Source organism: Parus major, chromosome 2 (genome assembly GCF_001522545.3).
Source record: "Parus major isolate Abel chromosome 2, Parus_major1.1, whole genome shotgun sequence".
Lineage (NCBI taxonomy): Eukaryota > Metazoa > Chordata > Aves > Passeriformes > Paridae > Parus > Parus major.
Window position 1 is genome coordinate 103,716,194 of NC_031769.1, and position 27,725 is coordinate 103,743,918.

General features: G+C 43.7%; 2 protein-coding genes across 2 annotated transcripts in view; one reads left to right on the forward strand and one right to left on the reverse strand.

The window, feature by feature from the left end:
- Positions 1 to 668, reverse strand: part of CLUL1 (clusterin like 1) — a 58,654-nt gene extending 57,986 nt beyond the window's left edge. Inside the window, exon 1 of the mRNA XM_033519390.1 lies at positions 220 to 668. Within this exon, the coding sequence (XP_033375281.1) occupies positions 220 to 668 (449 nt within the window). The remainder of the gene's footprint in view (positions 1 to 219) is intronic.
- COLEC12 (collectin subfamily member 12) overlaps positions 623 to 27,725 on the forward strand; it is a 92,323-nt gene continuing 65,220 nt past the window's right edge. The window contains exons 1-2 of the mRNA XM_015616472.3: positions 623 to 772; positions 12,285 to 12,335. Coding sequence (XP_015471958.1) covers positions 766 to 772; positions 12,285 to 12,335 — 58 coding nt within the window. The 5' untranslated portion in view covers positions 623 to 765. The remainder of the gene's footprint in view (positions 773 to 12,284; positions 12,336 to 27,725) is intronic.

Here is a 27,725-nt window from a genome sequence, read left to right on the forward strand (position 1 = left end):
ATAATCCCACAAATATTTACAGACACTCTCCAGTGCCTGTAGTGCACAGAGTCCCAATGAATCCAACAGGACTACTCGTGGTCCTTCGTTCAGCACCAGGGTGAAGTTCGCACGTCCTGCAAACTCCTCCCAGCTATGCACCCCCGCTGCCGGATCCCTCCATCGGTGTGCCGCGGGTGAGGCACGCTGGTCTGGGTGGCCTGGGGAGATCTCACTCACGAGGAACCCCCGGGTGCCTGCCCGGGCGTGGGGTCAGGACTGCCGGCAGCACCACGTCCCGCTCGGGCTCCCCCGGTCACCGACGGGCGCCCCGTAACTCCCGTCCCGGGCTGCTGCCCACGGACAGCCCCTGCTGCCCACGGACAGCCCCTGCTGCCCACGGACAACCCCGCAGCCCGGGAACCCGCGGCGGGACGGGCTGCGGCACCCCCGGGCTGCGGCACCCCCAGCCCCATCCTCCGGCAGGACCCCGAGCCCGCCCCCGCCGCCGGCCCCGGCCGCGGCCCCTTCCCCGGGGCGGAGGGAGGGAGGCGGGGCCGGGCCGGGCTCCGCGGGGCCGGGCCGGGCTCCGTGGGGCTGGCGGCGAGAGCTGGGTGCCGCCGGCGGCCGAGGAGCGAGGGCGAGCGGCAGCGGCCGGGGCGGCGCAGCAGGGCCCGCGGCGGGGGCATGGCCCGGCAGTAGGCAGGGAGCGCTCCGCCGCCCGCCGCTCCCGGCGGCAGCCCCGCCGCGCCCCGTCCGTCCTATGTGAGCAGCCCCGGCGCCAAGATGAAAGGTAGGGACAGGAGCGGGGCGGCCGCTCCGCCGCCAGCACACGTGCACCGGGCACAGCGGGAGCACCGTGCGGGAAAACCGTGCGGGAACACCGTGCGGGATCGGAACACCGTGCGGGAACACCGTGCGGGATCGGAACACCGTGCGGGAAGACCGTGCGGGATCGGAACACCGTGCGGGAACACCGTGCGGGATCGGGGGCAGTCTTCAGCAAGGGGACGTTGCGGGCAGGGCGGTCGTGGGGAGGGTGCCCGCGGCGTGAGCCGTAGGCAGCAGGGTGCTGGCAGGACACGGTGCGGGCAGGTGGCGGGCAGGACACGCCGCTGCGGGCAGGGCACGGGCGGGCGGTGCCGGGAGAGGCAGAGCGGGGCTCTCACCGCGACCCCGGGGTGCGGGGTGTGCGGTCAGTCCCGGTCCGGGAGCCGGCTGTCCCTGTGTGAGTGAGTGCGTGAGTGCGTCCCGGCATGGGTGCTCTACCCCCAGCAGGGTTTTTCTCCGCACCCAACTTTTATCTTCCCCCTCGCCGGTGCTCCGAGAAGAAGACCTGTGTTTCTCCCTGGTTGATTTGTTTATTTTTTGCCAGCGTTTTGCGATGTTCTTGGTGTTGCTTCTAAACATCTGGCAGTGATTAGGTGCCAGTAGAAGCTTAACTGGCTTGTGAAATGTATTTGGCATATTTCTCCTCTACATCCACCGACTGGAAAATTTTTGGTCTTTGCATCTGTTCAAACTGAAACTTTGTTTCTTTTCCTTTTTCTCTCTTTTCCTCCCTTCCTTCTCTTTTTGTTTTAAATGGGTGAAATACTTGACCCTATCCTACATAGCTGTGACTGAGAGGTGTCACATACTTTAAAATGAAATAAAGATGCAGATTGCCAAATTGCTACTCTGTAACCTAATAAAGATGTATGGGGAGGGGGGGTGCAAGAAAGCCTTCTGTTTATGAAAATTGATAGCCTTACAGCAAAAGGCAGAGGCTTTACACACTGGGGAATACTTACAATGAAAACATCAAAGGACATTATGGAAAGTTTAGAAGTTAGTTGGGACTTTGTGAGAGTTGAATCCACTTTTTCTTGAGAGGCAAAAAGTAAGTTTAAGGAAAAGACATACATATATGAAAAATGCTTTTGGGCACCACTGTGCCTGTTCTTGAACTGAGTTTTATTTCAGATGCCAGAGGGCCAGTAAACATCATGATAGTTACACTGAGTTTCCAGAGTCTAGGACACCAAATGATGTGATTATTTATTCACTTGCCAGAGTAGCTGCCTGAAGGGAGGAAAAACTTTTGGGGGGCATTTATTTTGCAAGCCCACACACACACACTATTTACATTACTTCTGGCACTGTGGCACGGTGTCTCTCCAGGGCCATACCACATATTAAAAATAATGTCTTTACAGTGTTTTTTTATTTATAGGCTGCTCATGCCAAAAAAATTGTCATTAGCTTGTCATTATCAGTGTGAGTGTAAGGGCAGGAACAAACCAAAACAATGGGGATCTGGTAGTAGGTAGAACAAACCTGTGCCTGTTACCACGGAAAGCCTGACACTCGATTCTTTGGGGTTTTGGGGAGAGGTGGGATGCAAAGGACCAAGGATGGCAATAACATTTAACATGACTTGTGTGTCCTTCCATTCTGCTTCCACTGCTCTTTGCAAAGCATAGCAGTGGCATTCAAGGGGAAGATGCAACTCCTGCTCCTGGGAGCACTCGCTGGTGCCCCACACTCCATCAAGAGGATGTGCTAGTCCTTACCATTTGGCTTCCCTAAGAGTGATCACGGCCATCCTACTTCTTTCCCCCAGAGTTACAGAAATCAGTAATAAAACATGCAAAGAGCACTTGAATGACTGTGCTAATAGCAAAAGAAAAGTGTCGAACAAATCATCACATCAAGTGCTTTTGCCAGTGTTAGAGAAGTCAGAGAGTTAAACCAAATTTTGACTCGGTGATTTCCTTTTCTGGGTATGAATGTGGCTTTTCATATTTTCTCTTAAAACTTGATGGTAGTGATAATTGTAGGACTGTAGAACTTGGTATAGTTACACATTTTTCTCAATAAAAACAAAAAGATCTGTTGATTGCAGCTGTCTCTGTCTCTACCCTCTCTAGAGAATGGATGAATATCTAAATAATTACATCACCAAATATCTGTAAGGAATAAATTATATTTCCCATTGCTGGTATTTGTAATGTGTTATGTTTTAAATCAGTAAAACAAATTGAAGTTTATGTTCAATATGCTGGCAGCTTTATTTCCAGCAAACAACACTGAGCTCACAAACTTTGTCATATTTTTTAGTAATAATTCATGTGATTTATATAGGGATTTGACTGCTTTAGGGTCAGATTTATCTTTATCAAATGATATTTCTAAGTTATAGTTATTTATTGGGGTATGAAGGAGCACTCGTTGCCTGGGAAGCAAATGAAAACAGCTTCCTCATAGTCAAACACCACCACATGTTCATAAACATTGGCCTTAATTTAAGACCTGGACAAGCATCATTAAAACTGAGAACTTTTTTCTGTATAGCTGCAATATATTTTCTAGTTACTGATTTAAAATTTCTCTGTACTCACTACTGTCACGGCAGTGCTGGTGATAAGTATTTTCCTCTGAAATAGGGATGCTCTTTGGATAACCACGTAATACTAATGCCCAGAACCAGGCAATGACAAGTCAAGGTGGTCATTTGGAGACTGTTGCTTCAGGATGAGAGCAAAGCTTTTAATTAATGATGCTGAAAGTAGCTTAGCTGCTTCTTTTCATTCCTCTTCCACTACCACCTCCTCCTCCATCTCTGCCATCACAAGCACCTTGCTATGTACCATTTGTATAGCAATGGTGCTGGAGAACAAACCATCTGGGATCCTGTGCTTGAGTACTGGGGTGTGCTTGAGAGCTGGAATGTGACCAAGTACTCTGTCTTGTGCCTTTCCTCTCATTTGATATAAAAAGATGCATGGGGGAGAAACATCTTTGTCCTTGGTTGTGTTCCACTGGAGCAGTGAAGCCCACAGTGCCTCGGGAGCAGCCTGGTCTGAGCACCTGCCCTTCTTAGCCTCGACCCCTTTACCTCAAAGGTGGCTCAGTGTGCCCTGAGCACAGCTCGCAGGAGATAAGAGTACACCGAGCTCTCACAGGATATGCCAGTTCAGTTCACCCCAAGTTTACACAGTGAACACTTTATCAGACAATTAATTACCATAACAGCTAAAACTGTCCCTTCTGTGGGACACAGAGCCTGGATGTAATTTGCAAATAACGCCTATGATAGCAAAAGCTGACTGTGCATGCAAGTTCAGTTGCATTTTTTACACTTTCTTGACTACCTTGAAAAGTCTTAAATAATCTATATGATGTTTACCTTCTTGACAGGCTTTGTCTTTCTCTCTGTTTTGATGCTACTGCTAATTTTAAAGAATAAAGGAATTAAAGTTATAATTTTGTAACACTGCAGAAAAATCTCTCTCTGACTCTGTCCTTTGTGTGCACTAAATCAAATGAACAGTCATCTGCAAATAGGTCTTTCCTTAATAGAAGCTTCAAACCAAGAATTAAAAAAAAAAAAAAAAATCCAGTCCAGAGCATTTTGCAGAAGCCAGAAAGCATCTGAAAACCAAGGATTAGAAGTGGAGTGATCCAGTAACCTTTCCTTAGTCCACTTATAACAGAGCTTATATGAATATAGTGACATAAACATGAAACATATGCAGGAGGTCTGAGTGGTGTGTGTTGGACATGTCACAGGACCCTACAGCAGAAGTTCAAAGGCATGAGCAGTTATAATAAATGTGTGATAAAACACAGAACAAATCCTGAGCAATGCTACTATACAGTCAGTGTGTGTCCTGAATTGATTGGTAGCACAGAGCATTTTAAACATATGGATGAGAAAGACTCAAGTGTGTGTCAAAGCATGTTCTTATTAACACTACAGGGGAAAACAGAGCTATGAAATTATAAGAGAAATGTGTTATTGCACAGATAGAAATATTACTGTACACCCACAAAGGATATTTAGCAGAATTAGCCTATAAACTATTTATGACAGGAGCATTTTCAGTAAGAACTTGTTCATTATTGCTTCAATTCTACTTTTCCCAGCCACACAGGACAAGAATAGCACGGAAAAACCTATCTCTATGAAGAAGGGAGTTGTTCAAAATCTCCTGTGATTCCTTCTTCTCTTACTTTGGATAACATAGATTCATTTTAGACTGATTTTGCTACAGCTGAGGGCTGAACAGAGCCCTTTTTTTTGTCACAACTACGTAGATCCACACTAAAAGACTGTTATGCCTGGAGGTTCAGACACTTCTGGCTGCTAGGATAAGGAGGGAAAGGTAATCTTGCAGAGAGAGAGCTGATCAGGCCTTGCAGAGATAAAGCAGAGTAAAATAAAGAGAACTGAGAGAAATGTCAAGGATGAAAGCAGCTCAGTACTGCAAAGGATGCATACCCAGTTATCTTCAGCTTCACAAAACCTTCCTTATCCTGAGGTTCTGTATATCAGAACAGAGGATCTCTCCTTCCAGCCCTCCCCCTTGGAAAGCAAAATAAAGATGTTTTTTACAAGGCATGGAAAGTGAACCTGATCCTCCTCATAATGTGAGTGTGGTCTGTGCAAGTGAGGGAGCAACCTAAGATGAATTGTCTTTGGAGTTTGACTGCTCCACCTAAAACTGCAATCCCTTTTGGTGCATAAATTTGAGGTGCAGACTGAGACATCACTGGGGAGCAAAGTGAATGAATTATGGGAAGTAATAGAGACATGTGTTGTTAGGAATGTGTATGGCACTTTAATATTGCTGTTAATTGCCTCCTCTGACATACAGACAGGGAGGGACGATTTTTCAGTGCACTAATGAGAACGTATCTGTTAGCTCTTAAATCGTTACTCTGAAATACGATATGATTTAAACCTTTAACTTCTAAAGCTGATCCTCCACACCATGCAGCTGCTCCTGACCCCAGTATGGTAATGATGCTCTGTGGCACTTATGGGCTAACAAGTTTTGTTCCGAACCCTCAATTTACTGTCTTCATCTTGTGCCTAAAAAGCAAAACCAGAGTGATTGTTGTTATACTTCTAAAATTCACAATCATCTTTTTGTGTGTGTTCTTAATGTAAGTGCTCACATTTTTGGGGCACAGCAGTAGGGGAATATATGAAGACCAAGATATTAAAGTGCACCCATTCGTCATGATTATTTGATTATTAAAACAAACATGGTTTTGTTTGTTTTATGCATGTGTTAGGTGATGGGAGACGCCATCCAAGTCATAGGATAGTAACAAGGGAGGATCTCTGATCTAGGACATTGCCTCTTTCAGTCACTAAGATAAGCAGATAAATTCCCAGATCAGCAGTCTCAGTTGGAAAGAGAAGAGGAAAAACCTCAGTTTTGTTGCCAGAACCCAAGCTCAAACAACATCCCAAAGGATGCTTTAGGATGCAGGGAGGTGGGCTGTGTTCCAGGACTGCCTCAGCTGAACCTCTGCTATGGCTGCCTTAAAGGCCAGGTACTCTGCAGGTGCAGAATCCATGTAATCCCTGTCCAAAGGAGTTTGCTGCATGACAAGCCAGACAAAGGAAGGGGTGGATAATATGGGCACAACACACTCAGCCAACAACAGTGACTGTTAGTGTCACACGCCAGCTTGGGATCCTGTCAATCAGGAAAGCACTTTAAGTGAGGGGTAGGATTTTGTGAGGGAGAGCTTACTGAAATAGAGGCAGAGAAAAAGACTTGACTATAAAAAGAGGCTATAAGGAAAAAGCAGGGGAGAAAGGAAGAACAGAGGACAAGTGAAATAAAGCATCTGTGAAGAGAGAGGGGAATGAGTAGCCCATTAGCACAAGCAGGAGACTGTCCAGAATAAAAGCTATGAAAACCAGTGGAAACCAATGAGACTGATGAAGTCATCAACATTTTAAGGCCACAGCTGCTTGCTGTGCTTCTGCTGGCTCCATTTCACCTCTAGGTCAGCAGTTTGAATGTAGACCCAGTTAATAGTGAGCAGAAATGCATATAAATCTGGTGGCAGCTCAAAAAGCTTTTGAAATGTGATATGAGAAATATATTGGTGTTGCTGTCCTTGTCTGCCTGAGCAGTTGTTAATATTACAGAAACCTCACAAGTGGATGAGTTTTGCCTTTCAGTGAAAGTGCTGAGGTGGAGAGAGCAGGAAGCAGCTTTTTGACACTGCAAGCAGTCTCTCATGAAGGAGATGCACTTGTTCACAGTTCTGAGCAGAGTTCTTCATCCATGATGATTCATGAGTTAAGGAGTGGAATATTGTGAGTTTCAACTAATGGGCACAGCTTCTTTCCAAATAGTACAAGTAAAAATCTCTCCTTGATAATATTAGAATGATTTTTACAGAGTTGCACTGGGATATAGCTCTATAGTTCCCATTAAGTCAGTAGGAAAGGCAGGGTTCTAACCATTACAGCCCTTTGAAAGATAGATTTATTTTAGAGGAAACTCTTATACTGGAGGTCATTTTTACTACAAATTAACCTTACAGTCTGAGTTCCCAGCCTGGTAAGTTAGGTAACTTATCCCTTGCATTAGGGGTAAGTTCTAATGTACTGTAATTCGAGGTTTCAGGGGGTTATAAAGGAACTTCCAAAATCTGAGCTGAAACTTGGCATGACAATTTTCATACCAGATGCCTCATTCTCTCCTGGAATAGATTTTCCCAGATTTTGAAATGCAATGTAGAATATTGGTTCGCTTTCTTTATTTAAGACTTCAGACGAGGTCTTTATACAAGGACTTTGTACCCATGTTTGCAGCCCACAAGTGTTCTCAAAATTACTGGATGCCACATGTCTGCAGCCACCATATGACCCAGCATCTCTAATGGTTCTGAGGTCTTGTTTGCCTTGTTAGTTAATTAGGTTTAAATGGTTCAGCAAGGTGTACTGTTAAAAGGAGACAGCTGGACACGTACATTAGCAGTTTTCTTTAACACCTTCCATATGCCAACAACGACACCCATGAAGGGAGGGGGCTAAAATGGAAACAACTCCCCTAAAATCACCTTGCACCAAAGGCTCCTCAGATCTGGTGCTGTGGTTTTATGCCCTGTATTGTCTCAGGGGCAGATTTAGCATCCATTTTGGCTGCAGGCCAGCTCTTTCTTACTTGACCTTAGAGTGACTCATAAGTGATCCATGATTAATTTATTTAAGATTTAAGAACAAAAACAAGAAATTAAACAGTTCTACTCCACAGATTTACTTTGCCACTAGCAAATTAATCAAATGAGAGTCTAATTTGTTTTAGATTAAATTAATTCCCTCTGTTCGCTGCATTAATCCCCAGCTGAACTGCCTTTTCATAATTCCCACTCCCTTGAAGCATTGTACTGTAACTTATTTAACTCTACAACTGTATTTACTAGAGGTGTTGCAGTAATAGCTTATAACTGGAAGGCAAGTGGAATTTGGCATTGGTACTCAATGGGCCATGGATATTGCCAAAATATCTCAAAAGCTTTTTTTTTTTTTTTTACTTTTTGGACTAGAACTCTGCTTTACACTGACTCCCTAAAATATTTGATGTATTGCTGTTCAGCCACAGTGAGACAATGATTTGGTGCAGTTTGCTGTAAGCTCCCCATGGCAATCTGTCCTAGCATTCAAGGAGACTCTTGTAAACCCAATAAAACAGGACATCTCTAGTGTCCCTTCCCCTGCATGGTTAAATACAATTGGTTGTTCACATATGTTTCTGTTCTGCCCAAAGTTCACCTTTTTTATGTACCTTCCTGCAGAGTTCTGTACAAGTCAGTGGAATAAGAGTCACTTTTGTCTTTCTTATTCTGGATTCCCTATATTTTTGTTCACAGCTGAGAGCTCAGTTGAATGGCTTAAACTGAGTTAGGGTTGATCTTCCCCATACTTAAGAGTTCATTCTTGTGACCAGGACATAACAAATTCTGCTTGATCGTCTGTTTCAAGGAGGAGTTGGCCCTTCATATTTTTCACCCATGAAAATAAGCCTTGCTTGCGTATTAATGCATGTATGTAACAGGAACACTGCATTCATTCCAGTCCTCTTTGTAACTAAGAAGGACTGGACTTAAACTAAAGAAAAATATTTCTAACTTAAGGCTTTCACAATGTCAAACAAACCCCTCCTACACCAGCTGCAGACTCACTCAAGTATGGGCACCACTGATGTGAAAATGCAGAATTTCCGTTTTTAAGATCAGTCACTGGTGCTCAGAGCTCATGAATTTCTGCCACAATGATTTCTGATACTGCCTTTAAAAGCATAAGTCATTAAAACATACGGGAGGTGTTCATACTATTTGCCTTCTTACTTGGTGTATATTTTCTTAACCTCTGTAATTCATAACAGATCACATTTTCATAGTTTTCACTAGAAAAGCTGTTACCTTTTCAATGGAAACTTAGGTTCTCCTGTATTCTGCTGATTTGAAGATATCAGGAAGCTTTGAGATTTTTGTAGAACTTGTGACAAAATTTTAATATTTCCAGCACTGGAACAGGGAGCTGAGGATCAAGGTTGTGCTGCCTCCAGTGAGGACAATACTGCCCTACAGGCATGGGAGGAGCAGGCTGGGTGCAGGGCTTTGCTTTGGGACTTAAATTTATAGGCTCGTTTGTCAACTTAATTCTTAATATTTCAAACATCAACTTCTTCTGAGGTAGGACTTTCAACCCATCTTCGTCTCTTTTTCCAAAGTGCCATAATTTCTGAATGTTTAGTCTAAGCTTGCTTTATTAATTTCTTACATTATTGTTAATCTTGTTAAGTGCTTTATTTGCACGATTTCAGCAAAGTTGCAGCTGTGACTGAAAGAACATTGAGCTTTTTCTGTTAAATAATTTTCATAGACTTCCCCTAAAATTACATTGACTGCCCCTTGCAAGATCAACTCACAGGGATGATGTTTGAGGTTTTACTGACCAGGGAGACAAGTTACCACTTGATATAACTGCCCTTGCCCATCTCCACTTCTTTGTTTCAAATATCAGAAGTGCTCTTTAGAATTAGGAGGTGAATGAATAATTATAATGTATTCAAAGCTTAAAGAAAAAACCCATCCCTAGAATGAATAACATGCTGCATTGCAAATACTGAAAAGCATATACATATAAATAAAAGTATTTGTGCGTATATAAATGTATAAAATGTACATATATAAACATGTTGCATATACTGAAATGGCCAAAGAAACAAAAATGTGATTAAATTTGTAAAACCCAATGCTGTTGGTCTAAGAATGAAAAACAAGAAGACTAGGGAAGGGGCTGTCAGCCTGGGAGGAAGGTCTTGGAGATGTGGTGTGGGATGAAGCTGCAGGATTTAAAGGTGGCCTGGCTGTATACATCAGATACTGATGGGATAAGCCAGGTTACGCTCCTGACAAACAAAGGAGGCGATTGTGTTGCAGCCTGATAGCAGGAGAGGGCAGGAAGCTAAGGTCTCTGCAGCTGTTATCTTATTTTGTGCAGCATTTTATCTTTTGTGCAGGAGGGGAAGATCTTTCCTGAGTAGCTCACTACTGCGATGAGAAGTTGATTGTTGACTGTTTATGGTTTATTAGTATTTGTCATGTTCTGCTGGGGCCTTTTTCTTCAGATAACGTTTGGGACAGCTGTGAGGGTTTGTTAGGTTTGGGTTTGTTTTTTTTTTTCAAAACCAGGATGTGTTTGTTTTGCCTAAGGAGCATCCACTGGCTCTTCCACTTCTTAAATGCACATCTGAATTGGGAGTCTAGCTAAAGATATGGACAGGAACGCTGCTGGCAGTAAGCAAAATGTCTTACCTGGCGAAGAATATGTTTTTAGCTGTTTAATCAATAGTGCTGTCTGAGTAAAGGGTGATATTCTGCAAAGTGATGCATTTCATGGACTCCGCTGATGCTTCAGGCAAAGTCTCCTTCAGTCTTCTGTGTGTGGCACCTCACAGGTCAGAAGGAGAAACAAGTCAGATTTCCTAGTGGAGGCATGCATGCAAATCATTTAGGCTTTGTTGAGCCTGGATGCAGACTGTATCTTTACCTCTGGATTCACCCCCCAAGGCTCTGTGCTGTCCCAAGTTAGCTCTGGCACCAGTTAGCCCAGTTGTGCAGTAAGTCTGTGGGAAAAAAGACATCTAACTAAACACAGACTTCTCACTCCATCACACATTTACCTGCTTTGAGCTTGCTTTTCCTCCACCAGTCATTAAATGTTCCCTCTGGGAAATACAGAAGTGGAAGAAGAACAGCCTGGGCTGTGCTGCCCTCCCAGCAATTGTTGCAGAGGCTGGTCCTGGTGACGAGGCAGAGCTTTTGCCTTTCCTGAGTCAGCAGAATGAGGGGCTGTCTTGATGGAAGGAGGCTGAACACATGAACACAAATATATTCTTTTTTTAAAAAAAGTCATGGGTGTATTTTTTTTGCTGATGCCAGCCTTTTCCTTCACTGACGGAAGGAAACTGAGAGAAATTCAGCTTCTGATAAAATAACCTTGTGATTATTAGTGTATTGCTGCTTGCTTACCGTAAAGATGAGAACAAAAGGCATAATGAAATCATCAAATGATAGAATATCCTGAGTTGGAAGGGACCCTCAAAGATGATCAAATCCAACTCCCATCCCTGCACAGGCCAGCCCCAAGAATCACACCATGTATCTGAGCACATGGTTCTAATACTTCTTGAAGTCAGGCAGACTGCTGCTGTGACCACTTCCCTGGGGAGCCTGATATTCTCTTAACAGCCAACCCAAACCTCCCCACAGCTTCCATTCCCTTTTCATTCCTATCTTCAGTGTTTGCCCCTCAACTTCCCCTCACAACAAAGGTGTAGACAGTCATGGGTGTTCCCTCAGTCTTCCCCAGACTGAACAAACCAAGTGACCTCAACCACTCCTCATGCAGCTTCCCCTCTAGACCTTTCACAGTCTTCACCATCTCGGTTTTCATTTTTCTCATCTGAGTTTACCTGTTCAGTTTCCCCTGTTTTATCGGATCTGACATTTTCAGGCCAAGCTAGTGTGTGCATGGGAGGTGGTGGATGGATGGATGGATGGATGGATGGATGGATGGATGGATGGATGGATGGATGGATGGATGGATGGACGGACAACCATCCCCTCTAACTCCTGTGGTCCAGGCAAGCTTGACCAAGTGGCACACTGGTGGCAATTGTGGCTGTCATTGTTATGAGGGACATACCTCCTCTGGCTGCACTTGGCTGGCCAAGCAGGCCTCGGGATGGCTACCAGGTGATAAATCTGCACAGTTTGTAATCCAGAGTTCTGCTGGGGATTCTTCTTGGGGCAAAGGCTCTGAGCTGCCTTCTGCATGTGAGACAGAGGTGGGATAGGAACAGCAGAGGAGAAGAGCAGTAGCATGCCTAATAAACCAAGTAAAGCTACATTAATTCATGAACATGCACCTGTAAAAACTTCTTCTCATCTTTTTCCAGTGGTAGTAGTGATAACCTGCTGCTGTGTCTTTCTTTCTCCAGACGACTTTGCGGAGGAGGAGGAGGTGCAGTCCTTCGGCTACAAGAGGTTTGGTAAGTGACAGCAGTCTTTCAGCTTGCTTTTGCATAGTGCTGAGGGTAAATCAAACACTTGCTATGAAAATCTTTCTTGCTGGCAGCATTGAAACATAGAGATACAGTCCCATCATCTACATCCAATGTCCTCCCAGAGGAAGGTATGATGTTTAGACTTGGTTTATTTTCTTGGCAAACATAAAGCTTCCAAAATAGTTCTTTCATTAGGAAATTAAAGCCCACACCTGAAGAGAAATGAAGGTGCTGGTTGTGAAAAAAGGGGCCATGCCTGTTACATGTCCTCTGCCCAGCTGGGCATTGCTTCAGCCCTGGTCAGAATGGTGTGCAGCAGTTTGTAGGTTTTCCCCAGAGTGGTTTCATGGGATCTCCTGTGGACTTGCAAAAGTTGTACTGGAAGCTGAGCCATGACATAGGCTGTGCACTCCACTCAAAGGAAAAGTCTAAGATATGAATGCATTCTGATGTCAAAGATTATTAAAAAGAGGTCACTCACTTTCTTCCCTTTTTCCACTTTCCTCTTTTTTTTTATGTTTGTTCACCCAAAATGGCCTTCTCATGTGAGGAGGGTGGTGCAACGTATCTGTGCACAGAGGTTAGCACCCTTCAGTGCCCCTGTGGTCTCTTTCTGTTGGGAGAACACTTTAGTCTCTGCAGTCAACAGTTTGGCCCAGGGCAGGAGAATTCCTGCCCCTGTGGCAAGGGGAAGGTGACATGATGGCCTCTGAGCTCCCACAGTGCCAACTCTGTCTTGGAGCAGCCAAAGGGGCTCATCAACAAAGCTACTGGTGCCTTTTTGCCTATAAACCATCAGAATAATAGTTCACCTCATTTCTTCTGTCCTGGGAAAGTGGCTGCAGCAAGAGTTACTTTCAATGACCCCAGCTGGCAAGTGGATAGGAAAGTCAGGCTGAAAACAAAAATAAAAAATAAATAAAAGTTCTTTCTATCCTAAAAGGAGCAGGGGAAGGCAGCGTAAGGAGATGTGGAGTTTGGGAGGTGGGGATCACATTCGCATGACCTTTTCTACCCCCTGAACTACTCCACTGCTCCCTGCTGTTGAGCTTTATTTTGGATAGATCCGCCAACCACAGAGCCAGCATCTGTGGCTTGGAAAGTCCTCCATAAGGCTGCACACAGGGTTTTTTGCTTTTCTGTTTGTTGTTTTCCTTTTGTTTGTCTCATTTTTGTTGTTGTTGTGATTAAGCCCTGGAATAGCAAAAAAGCAAATCAAATCTTGAGAAATAGAAAGAAATGCTGTTTTCTGTCACCTCCAAATAAGTAAAAAATATTGGTATTCATTAACAGCTATAAAAATAAGTTCCCTTAGTGTTATCCTCTACCTGGCTATTCCTGGTCAGCACACTCTTGCAGTAAACAAGATTTTAGTGAGAAGTGGGTACTCCATTATCCTTACTGTCCTGATAGTAAATGTACTGCAGTGACATGAAAGCTAATTTGCTATCATTTCTTTCTTTCTCCTTTCCTATTGTCATGCTACCAAGGTGAGTTATTTCTCCCCTTAGAAATATTAAACCATTTCCAGAGATGTTTGTGCTGTTGTGCTTGCTGGGGCAGCATGGAGGGAAGAGAGAACTGGCAGCCTGGAAGTGGTAGGAGGATTATTTCACCACAAGAGGAGGAGTCAGGGTAGTTCCACCCTTAGGAGCCAACCATAACTGCCTCATGCCTCAGGAAAACAACATTGCTGTGGTCAGGGAGGTATCCCAAGTATCTGCAGTACAGAAGAGCCTGACTGAAGGGGGAAGGGGATCATGAAGCCATGACATTGGCACTGGTGAGAGCTGTGTAATTCAGTAGGGTCCCAATCCAAGTAGCCTTCTTTGTCCATACTATTTTGGAGCCCAAACTTCATCCCATACCCTCATCATCTTTCCCAGCTTCATGGGGCAGCTCAGGGAGGAGCTAGGCTAGCCTGGTTTCCACACATCCCTGCACCAACATACATGCTGTCTGACTGTAGGTGCTCATGCTTTTGTGTCCCATAAAGGGTTTATTTCCCCTTCAGAAAACCTGTCTCAGTGTGGTCCCACCTCTACAGTCTTTGCTGCATTTCCAGGCAGCCTCTGAGCAGCCTCTGGAGAGGGCAGGAGCCTCGTGCCGTCAGCAGTGCTGGCTGCTTCCTCACCTGGCACTGAGCTCCTCCAGACAGAAAGGTGACCTGCACGACTTTTAAACGCTCCAAACTCAGTGGACAGCTGGATCAGCATTTCAAGTGAAGCACCAGAGTTGCTCTTAAGGCCAAAATGCAGCTGAGCTCCTGCCTGATCAGTAGGAAATATTACGCCTGCTGCCTCGGTGATCCCTCTTGGCCCGGTGTCCTTCCTGCTAAAATAAGGCAATAAGGGGAAATCCCAAGGCAAGAACCAAGTTTTATTACACAAGCCTTGATAAAAGGTAATTTTGAAAGAAGTCCTATTTGTCTGCTGGCTGGCACTGTAGAAATGTCAGCACAGTTCCTGTACAGCCTGTTGGTGTGGGCAGGGATAAAAGCAGCAGTGGGGTTTTTGTTTCAGGAGTTGTAGTGCAAGTGAAGTTGTGTTAATATATTGTGATTGGAGAAGTCCCTGTATGCTCCAGGTACATGAGACATGATAGGTGGACCATGAGCCGAGTACCTTTGACTCCATCATTTGGAATTGGGAGGTCCTGTTTGGAGCAAAATGTGCTCTGAGGGACAGAAGGCTAAAGTATAAAATGTGACTAGCAGTCAGTCACTGCTGGTATCTGGGAACCTGTGGTGGTCAGCATTTGACAGGCAAACCTTGACCAAGCTGCTTTCCTAGAGTTCAGCTGAGGAGTTTGATATTAGCTGCCTTGTTGCCAGAGCCTGTAGTTTGGTTCAAGGAAGGAAGAGATCGGCAGAGGGAGGGAAGGAGAGAGGCATTCTCCAGCAATTCTCATTTTGGGGAAGAAGTTTTTGAAAAGAGGACTGAATATGCACTGTCTTGCACCACTTCCCCTTTTCTGAATTATTCTGTCCTTCCTTCCCAAATAAGTTAATTTCTGAGAATTTTTCAAGCTACTGTATTTTTTAGTCAATAGAACATTAACTGGTTGTAGTGAGCCAAACATACTAAGCATAACATACTAAAGAACAATGAATACAGATGCAAACAAGTCCTAGGAAAATACACATCAGATTTTTCTTCTTCTTTGAGCTTGGGAGAGATTTGCTGCAGGGAGTCAGTAAGGAAAACAGTCTTTCCAGCTCACTGATGCTGTTTACTTTCCAATGGATGCTACAGATGTGCAGCGATGCTGCCAGAAGTTGCTCAGCTGTGATGCCTCCAGATTGCTGCACTGAAAAAGTGAGGAAGCCTGTTTCTTATCCCAGTTACTTCATCTTCAACCCCATTTCCCAGGCTGTTTTAAAGTTATCTGCTCCAGATGGCAAGCTAAGCTTTTCCCTGGTTTTCTTCTACCAGGTTGCCACCAATATTAACTCTTTCATCTATCAGTGTCACTGGTTTGTACCACCTCATGCACAACTCACTTTGGGAAAGAATGAATGAGGAAAGGGCAAAACTTCCTTTTCAGTATGATACACTTCGGCCTGGGATCTAAAACTTGTTTCTAGGTGGTAGACAAGAAGATGAGATCTCTTTCTGGCAGGGTTTGACCCTTTCCTCTGAGATCTGGACTCTGGGTATCTCTGCAGGCAAGGGAATTGAAGGGATCAAATGGATCCAAGGTAAAAGATCTGATCTTTCTAACTCATGGCACTCTGAGGTAATAGATGTAGAATTCATTATGCACCTTGTTTCCTTATGTTAAGGTTTAAGAACTTAAGATCTGCACTTTAATAAATAGAATCTTTAAAGTAGAAATTTCCTGTTAAATTACTGATTGCATAATTCAAAGCTACGGTACAATATGGAATTGCTGAAAGCAGAGAAGATGGTCTTTGAACTGTTGCAAAGCACACTTACAGTGTCTTAGAAAACAGACTTCAAAGAAATGAGCTAAAAGCCCTGCTGATGAAGAGAAGCTTCCCAAGGAATCAGAAAATAGGAGATAAGTGGAAGACTAAACAGCTTGTGTAAGATAGTTACCCTTTGCCCTTGGCAAACACAGCCAGAATTGCAGACTGTGAGCCTGTTCTCCACAGAAACACAGAAACATCTTGGTCATCTCCATGCTCTGGATAGTGAGTCAGGATACTCCTGACCATCACCTCCCCTCTTCCCTGCTGAGCTGTCAGTAGGGGACAGTCTCTCATGTCCTCAGGGAGGTCCAGTGCACACCAAGGCACTGATCCTCCAGCCATCCCCACACCCCTTAGGTCAAGAGCTGACAGGGAAGGAGGGATAAAAGTTACCAGGGAGCCTCCTCAAGGAAGGTAGGTATTTCTTTAGGTATCTTTTGTAGGGTATATATGATATATATGGGTCAGAAGTTCTCTTCCATGCAGTTACAACTGCATGGAAGTTACAACTGCATGCAGTCTAGCTCCTAAGCATGATTCCAGGAGTAAGAACCAAATCTAGGAATTTGTGGGCCAGGAATGGATGAATCATCCCACCATGCAGTAATGAAATCCGCTATAGTAAAAAAAAAGTTGAGGGGGAAAAAAACTGGTTTAAAAACATATTTGTAAAATGGGGGGGTGGGGGGCTGGTGTTTCCCTGGTGAGTGGCTTGGGAACAGCTGGACAAGATTCATTCAACTGTTTTCTGGCCATGCATGTTTTACAATATTTTGTACAGTAAATTGTATATTATTTCTTCATCTTTGATAAAATATAACTATGGAGTTTTAGGAGTGTACAACTGATAAAAGTATTGTGAATGGGTTACAGCAAAAATGAAAGCTTGAAGATACAAAGCTTTTTATGAAAAGGGTTTCTAAAAATCCAGGGGAGTTTGTGCCTATAAATAACTGTTCAAACATGATCAAAATTCATGGCTCAGAATTTTGTGATAGATCAGGAATAGCATGTATTCATTAGCACTGTACAGATGGAATAATTTTAGTCCTTGTCTCTGAATAAATCCAGGCCATATCTCTAATAATGAGCACCAAAAAAATGCCTGGCATCAGCCTGGTGGTGTGCTATATCCACACAAACCTTAAGCCCCTATGAAAAAAATAAAAATAAAAATTTTAAGCTTTAGGAATATGTCAACATTTCTTTATGGTTTGTAAATGACCAGTGAGGGATTTCAGGTGCCACAACCACATACCTCCCTGGGCATTCTTTCACTTGTATGCCTGCAGTGTGTAATCATATGGCTTAATAAAAAGTCACAGGGTCACTCACACTCACAATGCCAGAGGAAAGTCAGGCACGTTGCTTCCAGTTCACTGATCTGGCCGTATTTGACAGATGAGGATTTTGCCTGTGTGTGTCCTGGGGTATGAAATCCCTGCTGAATGGCAGTACCCATGTGGCTGTTCATTTTAGGGCCAAGAAATTTAATTTGAAATGACCCTTTTAATTGCCATGGCCAGTAAGGTGGAAGGGAGTCGAGCCTGCCCTCTCCTAGGGTGAGCCCTGAGCAGCTGAGAGAATCCAGCAGCCTCAGGGGTCCTGGGTTTGTGTTGGGGCTTCAATCCCAGCATCAGGGGCTGCATGGGGAGGGACTACCTATGTACAGCTGGTTTCTTTGTCTTTCTTTTATTTTCCAGTACATTCTCCCAGTGCTGGAGCAGTTGGCAGGGAACTGAAGTCTCAATAAATAAATAGAGTGCTGACATGTATGCAGTATTGCCATTGCAGAGGAACGCGCTCAGAAGCTGTCATGGTGTCCCTGTGCCACCAGTGTGTCCCTCCTCTGTCAGTACCTTCTGCCTCTTGCAATGTAATGGTACATGTGATAGATGGAATATCCAAACAACAAATATGAAACCGCCTGAATTCATAAAGATGGAGAATAGTTGGTGGACCCTGAGAAATCCATCAGTGTCAGGCAGTAATAGCAAGATCCAAAAAGTTATCAGGTCTGTGTGTCCTGTGCTAACTTAGGAGCTGAAAGAGCTGAGATGTTCAGGTCTGTGGGTTTGATGCTGCCCCTCTCCAATCTGCCCTGCTGTGCCTGGCTAAAGGCACTTCTAATCCAAGCCCATAAAGAGGCCTCTTAGCAGTGCCGTGGGGACTAAAGCCATTCCAGCTGTGTGTTGTTATGTAGGCAATCTATTTTCTCTACGTTATGGGGTTTTCCTATGTAGTACAATTAAAATTCTTCACATGCTTCTCCATATATTGCATTCACATACTTGGAGCAATACCTGTTTGATCAATCTCTGTCTTTTACAGGGGTGAATTGAAAGGCAGTGTGGTCACCATGATGTGAGAATTTTGCTCTGTCTTTTTCATTAGAGCTATAAAATAGGTGTGTGGGCTGAACAGCACGTTGTATTTACAAGAGGAATGAAAAACATTGGCTACAATGTAAGTGACACCTGGGGATTTTGTTTTTATTTCCTTGTAAACTAGCTGGAAAAATAATGATGTTTGGTAACATCAGCTTGCTGCCAGAACACCTAGGCTGCATTCTGAGCTGTTCAACTTTGTTTGAAATTACCTGTGAAATTACTTTCTTAGAAGGAGACTGATAACTGTGTTTTCAGCACTTGATACCATTATGTTTCCATGCAAAGGAATAACACAGGAAAACTGGCAGAAATGAAAACTTCAGATACGAAGCCATCACGAGATGTAAGGAAAAAATAATTGAAAATACACATTAGTGGATTCTCCCAGCACTGCCACGGGATTGTAGAATGCACCAACATTACTCTTGAGCTCCTCTTGAGTTTTATTCCAAATACAGATTTGCATTTGTAGCCAGCTGCTACCATACTTTGCTCTTTATTGCATGCTGTTAACTCTACACTTGCAAGTGCTCAGATGTGTCCAATTGATCCTTGGTTTTTCTGTACCTTCTTCATAATGATTTCCCATCAGAAAGCAACACTGGTCTTTCCATGAGAAAGGGGGTGCTGTTATCCCTTGAGACTATTTTTTGGATTAACCTAACAACACACACAAATTAAACACATACCTGTCATGTGCCGCTTACTTTGATATCCTGGATTCTTTTTACTTCTTAGGAATTTCCTCAGCCTGTACTGTAGCTCTGTGTGTGGTTGGTGCCTGGTTTCCCATGCTCCTGGGGGAGCCACTGCAAGGAAGGTGTGAAACTTAACCAGCTTCACCCAGACCTGAATGTGGGACCTGGACCCAGACCTAAATATCTCTGCTGTCCTCTACCATCACACTCAGCAGCTCTGAGCCTGGCCAGTGTCCTGGCAAGGTAACACTCTGAATGCAACTACATCACGTTGTTGTACCTGACAAATTTCTCGATAATTTTCAGAGAGAAAATGTTCTGTCTGAAGATTGACTTCAATGTGAAATCTGAATATAGGACTTAGGGTAGGAGTCATATCAGCTACTTTTAGTCCTTAAAATAACAACAGCAAGGAGAGGCCAATGCTGCAGGAAAGGACTTCCATGCTGAGCAAGGGCATCACCATTCTGATAATTTTGAGTTACTACATAGATATTATTGTCAACTCCAGATCTCTCTAATATGTCTTATATAAAAGCTGGGGAAAGCTTATAAAAGCCTAAAGAATCCTGTGAGAGAGAATGTTATAAGGGATAGCACAAGAATGGAGTAAGTATTTTAGGATTATTTGTCCTGTTGCAAACACTAACAGTATGCTGCTTTGCTAAGTCAAATCCAATTCAAACTCCACTGTGCTGTACTACAAAAGATTAGCCAAAATAAAGTTTGGATTAAAATTTTACCCACCCTCAATTAGCCTTCTGTATATGGGTAAACCTTAGGTGATGCAGCCAAGAGCCAAGAAATTTCCATTTGTCCTGTTCCAGCCTGGGTTAGGTGAGTGGGCTGAGACTCTGGAAAGTGGAGAGAGGTTGGGAGAGAGGCGTGAGTGGGAAGAAGTCATGCTCAGTGCCCGGAGCCGGCATGGACAAGAGTTGTGCAGTGGGTGTGTGGGGAGCTTTGTGTCCTGCAGACACCTTTCAGCTCAGCTGGAAAAATCACCCACTCAGCCAGAGAGAGAGAGAGAGAGAGTGATGCCTTAAATAAATAAGATGTGAAGGTGTTTTCCTGATTTGTGACTCTTAATGGAGGCAGCTGAATGTTCTGTAATAGGTGGAATGCAGGGATCCACTTTGCTTCAGTCCAGCTGAGGCCTGTAAGGAGATTTTGTATTTAAAGCTGTGTGCAGACATCTAGGGCTAGCATAGCAGGACTTTATGGCTTCTCTGGCAGCTGTTTCATAGTGCCACAAAGAAGCAGGGCAGAACTGTTTTCCTTTAAGGATATCTGGGCATGAGGGTCTGCTTAACAGGGCTTCACTGCATATTCTTCAAAACCTGAAATTTTAAATATTTGGAAAACACTTATTGATTTGCATCACATGTGTCTGTGTGCTTGTTTTCAAGATCTTGGTCAGGGAAGATGGAAAATTCTACCAAATTTTGTATTTTGAATTAGTCCAGGAATGGACATGGAAGCTTTTACTTGCCAGGCTCATTATGATCAATATACCCTACATTTGGTAGTACTGAATGTCAGGAAAAAAACTTGCCTTTTGTGTTTTATTAGTGGGTGAAGGTATGATTTCAGACCATCTGTGTATGTAGTGGCAACCATTGACTGAAAGATTCCTTACATATATTTTTGCTTCATCATATGATAGAGGACAGTCTGGTTGCAAGAAATAATAATACAAAGAGCCAAAAGATATTTTTCTTCCTTCCTTCTTTGTTTCTAGAAGTTAATTGCTTCAGGTGGAAATCTGGTGATTTCATTTTGTGTCTGACCTGTAAGTCTCAAGTTTGGAGTAGGAAAGATCTTGTCTTTAATTAAGACTGCACAGTCTGAAGCCAGATTAATCCAAGCACACACTGTCCAGGTTTCAGCAGAGCATCTGTGCACAGCTAAATTCACTTGTCCCCAGAAGTTACTACACATCCCTGCTTGCATACGCAGATGTTTATATTAAACCTATGTGCTTTGTGTGAACACATCCATCTGGATTTGGCTCCCTGTGTAGGACTACCTAACAGCACGACTTCTAAAGCAGACCTGTAGGACTAGATTGCATCTGGTAGGTTCCATCTGAAATTTGTAGTCCAAACATTGTTTCCTAAATTTGGAAAGCCAAAAATGTGAGAGGTGGTTCTTGTGCTCACTGTATTCCAAGGCCCCAGCCATAAGTCTTCTGGCTGCCTCAAATGAAGTAACTTGTCTCCTTAAGAAAACAGGTTTCTTCTTGTTTAATGATGCTACATATCTAACCCCTTTTGCAAATTTATAAAAATAACCATGTGCAGATTTCAGTGTTATACAAAATTTCTTCGAATGCCTTGCAGAAAGCAGCAGCATAGCTCAGTTTTAAGGAGAGGCAGATAAACCAGGATCACGTTCTTCTGCTCATTACACACGAGCTGAAAATCTTTCCAGAATACTGACAGTTTTAATACTGATACCTGTTTAAATAGTTAATCAAGGTTAGCTAAAATTAGGAGAAAACTTGAGGGGCCCAAAGTAATGAGTTTGGTATTTGTGAGGGTCTGAATCAGCTGAAATACTGCCAGAGGAAGAAGAGTAAATATGTCTTCATCGTCTTTCTCTTGCCTCATCAAACAGAACCAAAGTAAAGATCATTTTTCAAAGACCTGTCATTAAACCCTCCTTTGCTCCATCTCTGCTGGTCTTAGATCAGAGCCGTCCTTTCTGCAAGGTCCAAAGCAGCACCTGAAGCCACATCTGTGAAAGATCTCTTGCTTTGTGTGGTGTTCACAGCTCAAATTCATCAAGGTTCAGAAAACTGCAGGCTCTGTGGAGGTGCTGGTTTGTGGTGCCATTGTCTGCTTTTGCTTTTTAAGAGGTAATAGAAGCAAGGCAGAGATGGCTCCTGTCCTTTCCATGTTTAGCTGTAAGTCTGTCCATTATTCCCCCTGCCCATATCGTTAGGTGTGGAGTAGTCCAGCAGAAGGTAGAAAGCTCATTTCAGTACTGAGCCCATCGAAAGGATGCAGGAGGGAAATCTGGTAACTGCAGGAAATGCCTGCCCTTGTCAGAGGGTGATCAGCACCCCAAAAACCCCGTAAACTTCACAGCTCGCCTTGAGCTTCAGCAGACCTTGACTCTGGGCCAGGAGCAGATGAAGACACAGCACGAGTTTGATCCCCTTTGCCCAGCATGTGACAGCGGTGCGTGCTGACCCACAGGACAGGAGGGTGCTGGCTGGGGCCCACCTCTGCAGCAATAGCCACATCTGCTCCTCTGCTGCAGCTCTGACTCCTGAGAAACTCGTGTTCTTGGCAAGCTGCTGTGTGAAATGCAGCATGGTAAAGCTGTTTTTATTCTCAGTTGTCTTGCAAGAGGTTACTGTGAGTAGTTCTGTGCTTTAATAAAAAGAAATAGAGCTGTGTTCTTCACAACAAGCCCTTTTTATTACAGCTGGTTTGAATAGCAATTGGCCTCTAATCGTGTCTCCAATGGAAAGAAGACCCCTTATGAAAGCCTTTCATTTACTAGAGAATGAACTTTCCCATGCATGAAACCAGATTACCAAAACAAACCCACAAAATAAGCAAAAGAGCTACCAAAAATTTGTATATGTCTAGTGGGTATTCAAGGTGACTTGGAAGACATTAGGTGGAAGTATCTTTGTAAAAGGAAGCAGAACAGCTGACTGTGAAATTAAAAAGCATCTTACGTCAAAGGAATACTTAGATCACTGTAGCCTTCTTCATTTTCAGCTTGGCAATTGTGCTGATGTGGCACTATAATAATTTACTTTATTTTTCTCCCTTCTGGGAGGTTTCTAAAGCAATATTTTAAAAAGAAAAATAAATAATGTCTAACGACTTTTCAGTTGTTCTTCTGGGAAGTCTTGTGGTGAGTTAAAAGAAAATACTTGCTGAAGCTGTGAATGGGAGACATTTCCAGTGTGGGTGTGTTTTGAGGTTTGTTTGGGTTTTTGTAATACTCTACTCCTATGTCTTTTTTTTTTAATAGTTTTCATAAGCTTTTAATACAGGGGAGACTAAATTAAGAAACTCCTCCTAATTCCACCACTTATGGGAGCTTTGTAGGGTGGATGATGTGTTATGGGACTATTCCCCCCTTCCTGAAGGAGGGAAGCCATGATACCAGCCTTGTCCTGCAACCCTCACTCAGGAACATTCCCAGCAAGGGTTTTTTGGCAGTCACTTCTCTGTTCTTTTGCTATGAGATTTGTCTGTGAAAAGGATTCGTAGCCTCCAGGTGACCATATTTCACCTTGCAAGATTGCTGTTTCCAGAACATCCAAGTTCCTAGAGGGAGCCAAAAGTAGTGCTGTGGTCATTATGATCACATGAGAAATGTCTTCTTTTCCCCCAAACACCTTCAGTTTGGAAACTGCAAATCTTGTTCCCCTGCTCCTCCATGCTAAGCAACACTTGGCATCACAGGTAGGAGTTGTTCCTAAGCATCCTGCCACAAAGTGAAAAAAACACCACCTGAAATCAAATCAGTACTTGAGAGAATCGAAAATGGATTCATATAATTTCCTTTGAGCTTTTTAAAATAAAATACAGTCCTGCACAGTTGTGTGCTTTTATGAAAGACATCCTCTTTCCAATGGACACATTGCATCAACCCAACCACCAAAAATAAGCAGTTGAGGGCACAATTATTTTTTTGGTACTTACTAAAGCTGCATGAAGTCAGATGGAGTTTTCTTCCTGTGCCATGCTGGAAGTGCAGTGCTGAGAGCAAAAACAGAAGAGCCAGGCTCAAGGTGACAGAGATGGGCTGTGGCTGTGGGGAAGCAAAGCCACACAGAGCTGGAATGGAGCAACATTGACAGGGTCATCCCAAAACTCTGCCAAGGGATTCCGTCGTTGCAGTCTGGTTGCTCTGATTTGACCACTTCTCAGCAGGGTTCATATTTCTTTGCCCATTCATAAAAAGCAGTGTAAAACCCTTTGGACCTCTCTGACTGGTGCCTGTTGGGGCCATTCCTCTGCTGCCTTGATTTGCTTTTACTTTATGTACCAGGCTTGACTGCACCACAGCAGAGCATGCCACGCAGGCATTTCAGGATAGGGTTAAAACCATCTGCAGTCTGGAAACCAGCAGGATCCCCAGAGAGAGAGTTAAACCCAGGGAGTACTGATCTGTTTCCTGCCTTTGTTATGATTTCTGCCATGTAACCCAATCTCGCCCACCAACCAGCCTGAGCAGCCAGCTGAGTCAGCAGGGCATGGACTGCTGCCGCTCACCGCACGTCAGCACAGCGAGCCTCCGAAATCCCTGGCTGCTTTTTAGGTTAATCCTGCCCCAAAATCAGTGGGTGCTCGCCATGTTCACCCCCAAGCATTGGAGAACCGAGCAGAGAGCAGGCAGACAGGGTGAAGGGGGTGCTCCCCAGTCAGCTGCTGTTGTGTGCCTGTCTAGAAGGGAAATACAGGGCTATAAACTCAACTCACTACTTTTTATATGAGTTCCAACACAGCCCTTTAGGAAAATCCCATAGAAAATGGGTATGGCATTCAAGACTCTTGAATGGGTGGGGACTCTTCTTTCATGTCAGCCTCCAAAATGTTTAAAAGATTTCATGTTCTTAAAGAAAACAGCACTTTTTCAGCCCAGCACAGTCTGTGTAGTTTCACAAATGCAAACAGATAAAACGGGACATAGTGTAGCGAGGGCAGTGGAGTGGTGCCATAACCTGGCACTGCTCACAAATCCAAGGGGTTTCTCCTCCCACTCCCCAGGTCAGCCAGGCTCTGCTTGGGCATCCCCTGCCTGCATGTGAGCAGGGCTGTCCTCAACCTGAACCCTATTGCTTTTCAATGTCAAGTCAGACCAGCACCCAGGCTTCTTTGCCTTCTCCAGGACTGCCAGCCCAATGAGGAGAAGCGCTGGGAAGGAAGTCCTGGTGCTGCCAGAATAAAGGCTGATCAGTTATTTTGGGAAGAGGGGCAGTGGTGAACAGCACCATCCTGCTCACACTGCATGTCCAGGTCCCCTGGCAGAGAGCTCTTGTGTGCAGATGGGGAACGTAGAGTGACGCATGGCAAGAAAAACTCATCTTCTCACTTTGTTTTTTCCTCTTTCTTGCAAGACTGACATGAGCTGGTGCTGACATCTGATCCACTTTTGATCTTTTTCTAGCACAGGCTGTATATTTTTTAAAGTGTTTTGCTGCCAGAGCTGACCACTACTAAGAGAGAAAAAGCAGTCAGCAAACATCCCCATTTATAACTGTGTTGGTTTTAAAGTTTTGCAGATTACTTTGCTTGTTTTTCAGCCAATTCATAAGATGTTGCCAGCAGATTTCCAGTAAATTAGACATTTAAGTCAAAGTGGCTTATTTGAAATACTTGAATAGTGACATGGGGAAAGCTTAGGTGAAAGACAGAGTTGGGAGGAGGATGATCTGTAATTTGTCTGCAGCTCTGCCTGATAGAGATGAGATACCCACAGAAGACCATCATTCTTCTCAGGTTATGGTTTGTTATGAGGATTTGGGATTATCCACGCTGATTTCCCAGGCCTTACAATTCTGATTATGCATTTCATCTGTAGTACAGTAAGCAAAACATTGTGCATTTTTTTTCTGGGATTTCTTGCTTCAGGCTCTTTTTGAAATTCATGGAAGCTATCTGTAACATAATTTTCTCATAATAATTTTAAATATCTTTTAGCAATCTGAAGAGTGGAGAATTTTGTGACTATCTCTGGAGTTACATTCTTAGGTCACAGACAATTCTGTTGCAAATAGGTACAGCTCCACTGATTAAAGCAGTATTGTCCCTGACAGTGTTGAAGTGTGAAATGATTTGGGTAGGTTTGTGTTGCCCCACTGTTAGAAGGCAGAGAGTTAAACAATGCTTGTGCAGGCAGCTGAAAGGCCTAAATAAGTATGTTGCTTTAAATCACAATAAGATCCATTATTTATTTCCATTGTATTTAGTGAATTAGAACCAGGATCTCAGTGAGCAAGACTAGTTTCCTCTGTAGTTGCATGCACCCTGCAGTCCTTTAACACTTGTCAGAGGAGCATAGGAAGGTTTGTTAACACTTGCATAGCATCAAAGAATTATTGCACCTCACTGTGAAGTAGTAAAGTTAGTCCTGCCATGAAGTTTTGCATCAGGTCAGTATGGGATTTATAAAAATAATGTTTTATTCAGTACTGGGTCTCCTCACTGATTGCTAATATTAAGAGACTCTTAGTTTCCTGCTACTTAACTAGTAAGTTTGCCTTTACTACAGGCTGATTTGAGACAGACATTCCAACATTCTCATTGTGTATTCTTAATTTTTAGTGAAAAATAGATATGTTGAATGTGGTCCTAGATGACTGGGTGATAAAACAGCTAATAATTAAACTTGAGTTTATGATAATTTATGTTCTGAAGTCATATCAATGTCCTCCCTATATAGAATATATATTATCCCAGTATGTATGTTTCTGATATTTTCTTATCTTCAAATGGGAAAAAACTTGTCAGAAGCAGACTGAAAACTCGGAGTATACCACCTTGCACCTCTGTTTTCCAACTATTTTTATGTGTCAAGGAACACTGTTAGTTACTTGTTGTCGTGCCCCAGCTGTCTCGCAGATTTATGCCAAAGGAGAAATACCAAGGACCAGGAATAAGCAATATCTTACTTCCTTTGTTTTGTTCAAAAAAAAACCCCTCAGTGTTCACTCAGCTCCCTTGCGGCAGTCCTCTGTTCTCATCTTGATTCTGGAAAAGTGTTTCTTGCTGTTTTTATGTGTCTTGGCCCACTGGGCCATACATGTCCCTGCTCTGTAGATGAGCTGCCACAGCCACGTTCGCCCCATCCAAGCGGCAGCATCTTTCTTGCCCTGCGAGGTGGAGTTTCATTCATGAAATTTCTTGGAACACTGCCCAAAACATAGAGACAAAAAAAAAAACTGTTGAGCAAAAAAACAACAAAAAAAGACTGTTGAGCAAACTGGGAAGGCCAAGCCTTCCTTTTAACAGGAAATGTGGTCATGGGTATCACCAGCCTCTGTGAAGGCTGAGCTCGCACTCCTTCCCTCAATGGCATTTCCAGGCAGAGGGAGTGAGCGGGAAGAGACGGAGCACCTGCTTTGTATCCTGTGCTGGTTGCTGCGGGATCACCGTGGCCTGGGCTAATTAGAATGGACAGCAATTAAAGAGTAATTGAGGTGGTCTTTCTAGCCCAATGCTTTCCCTGTAGCTTTTAATAAAGAGAAATCAGAAGGGAAAACAAATGCTGTTGTTCACTAAGCTCTCACGAGCGGTTTCTGATTGTCTCAGGATTCAGCAACTCATTAGATGGAGAATTGGCAGCGCCTGGTTTGAGTAACACCAGTTTTCTGCATGTCTGT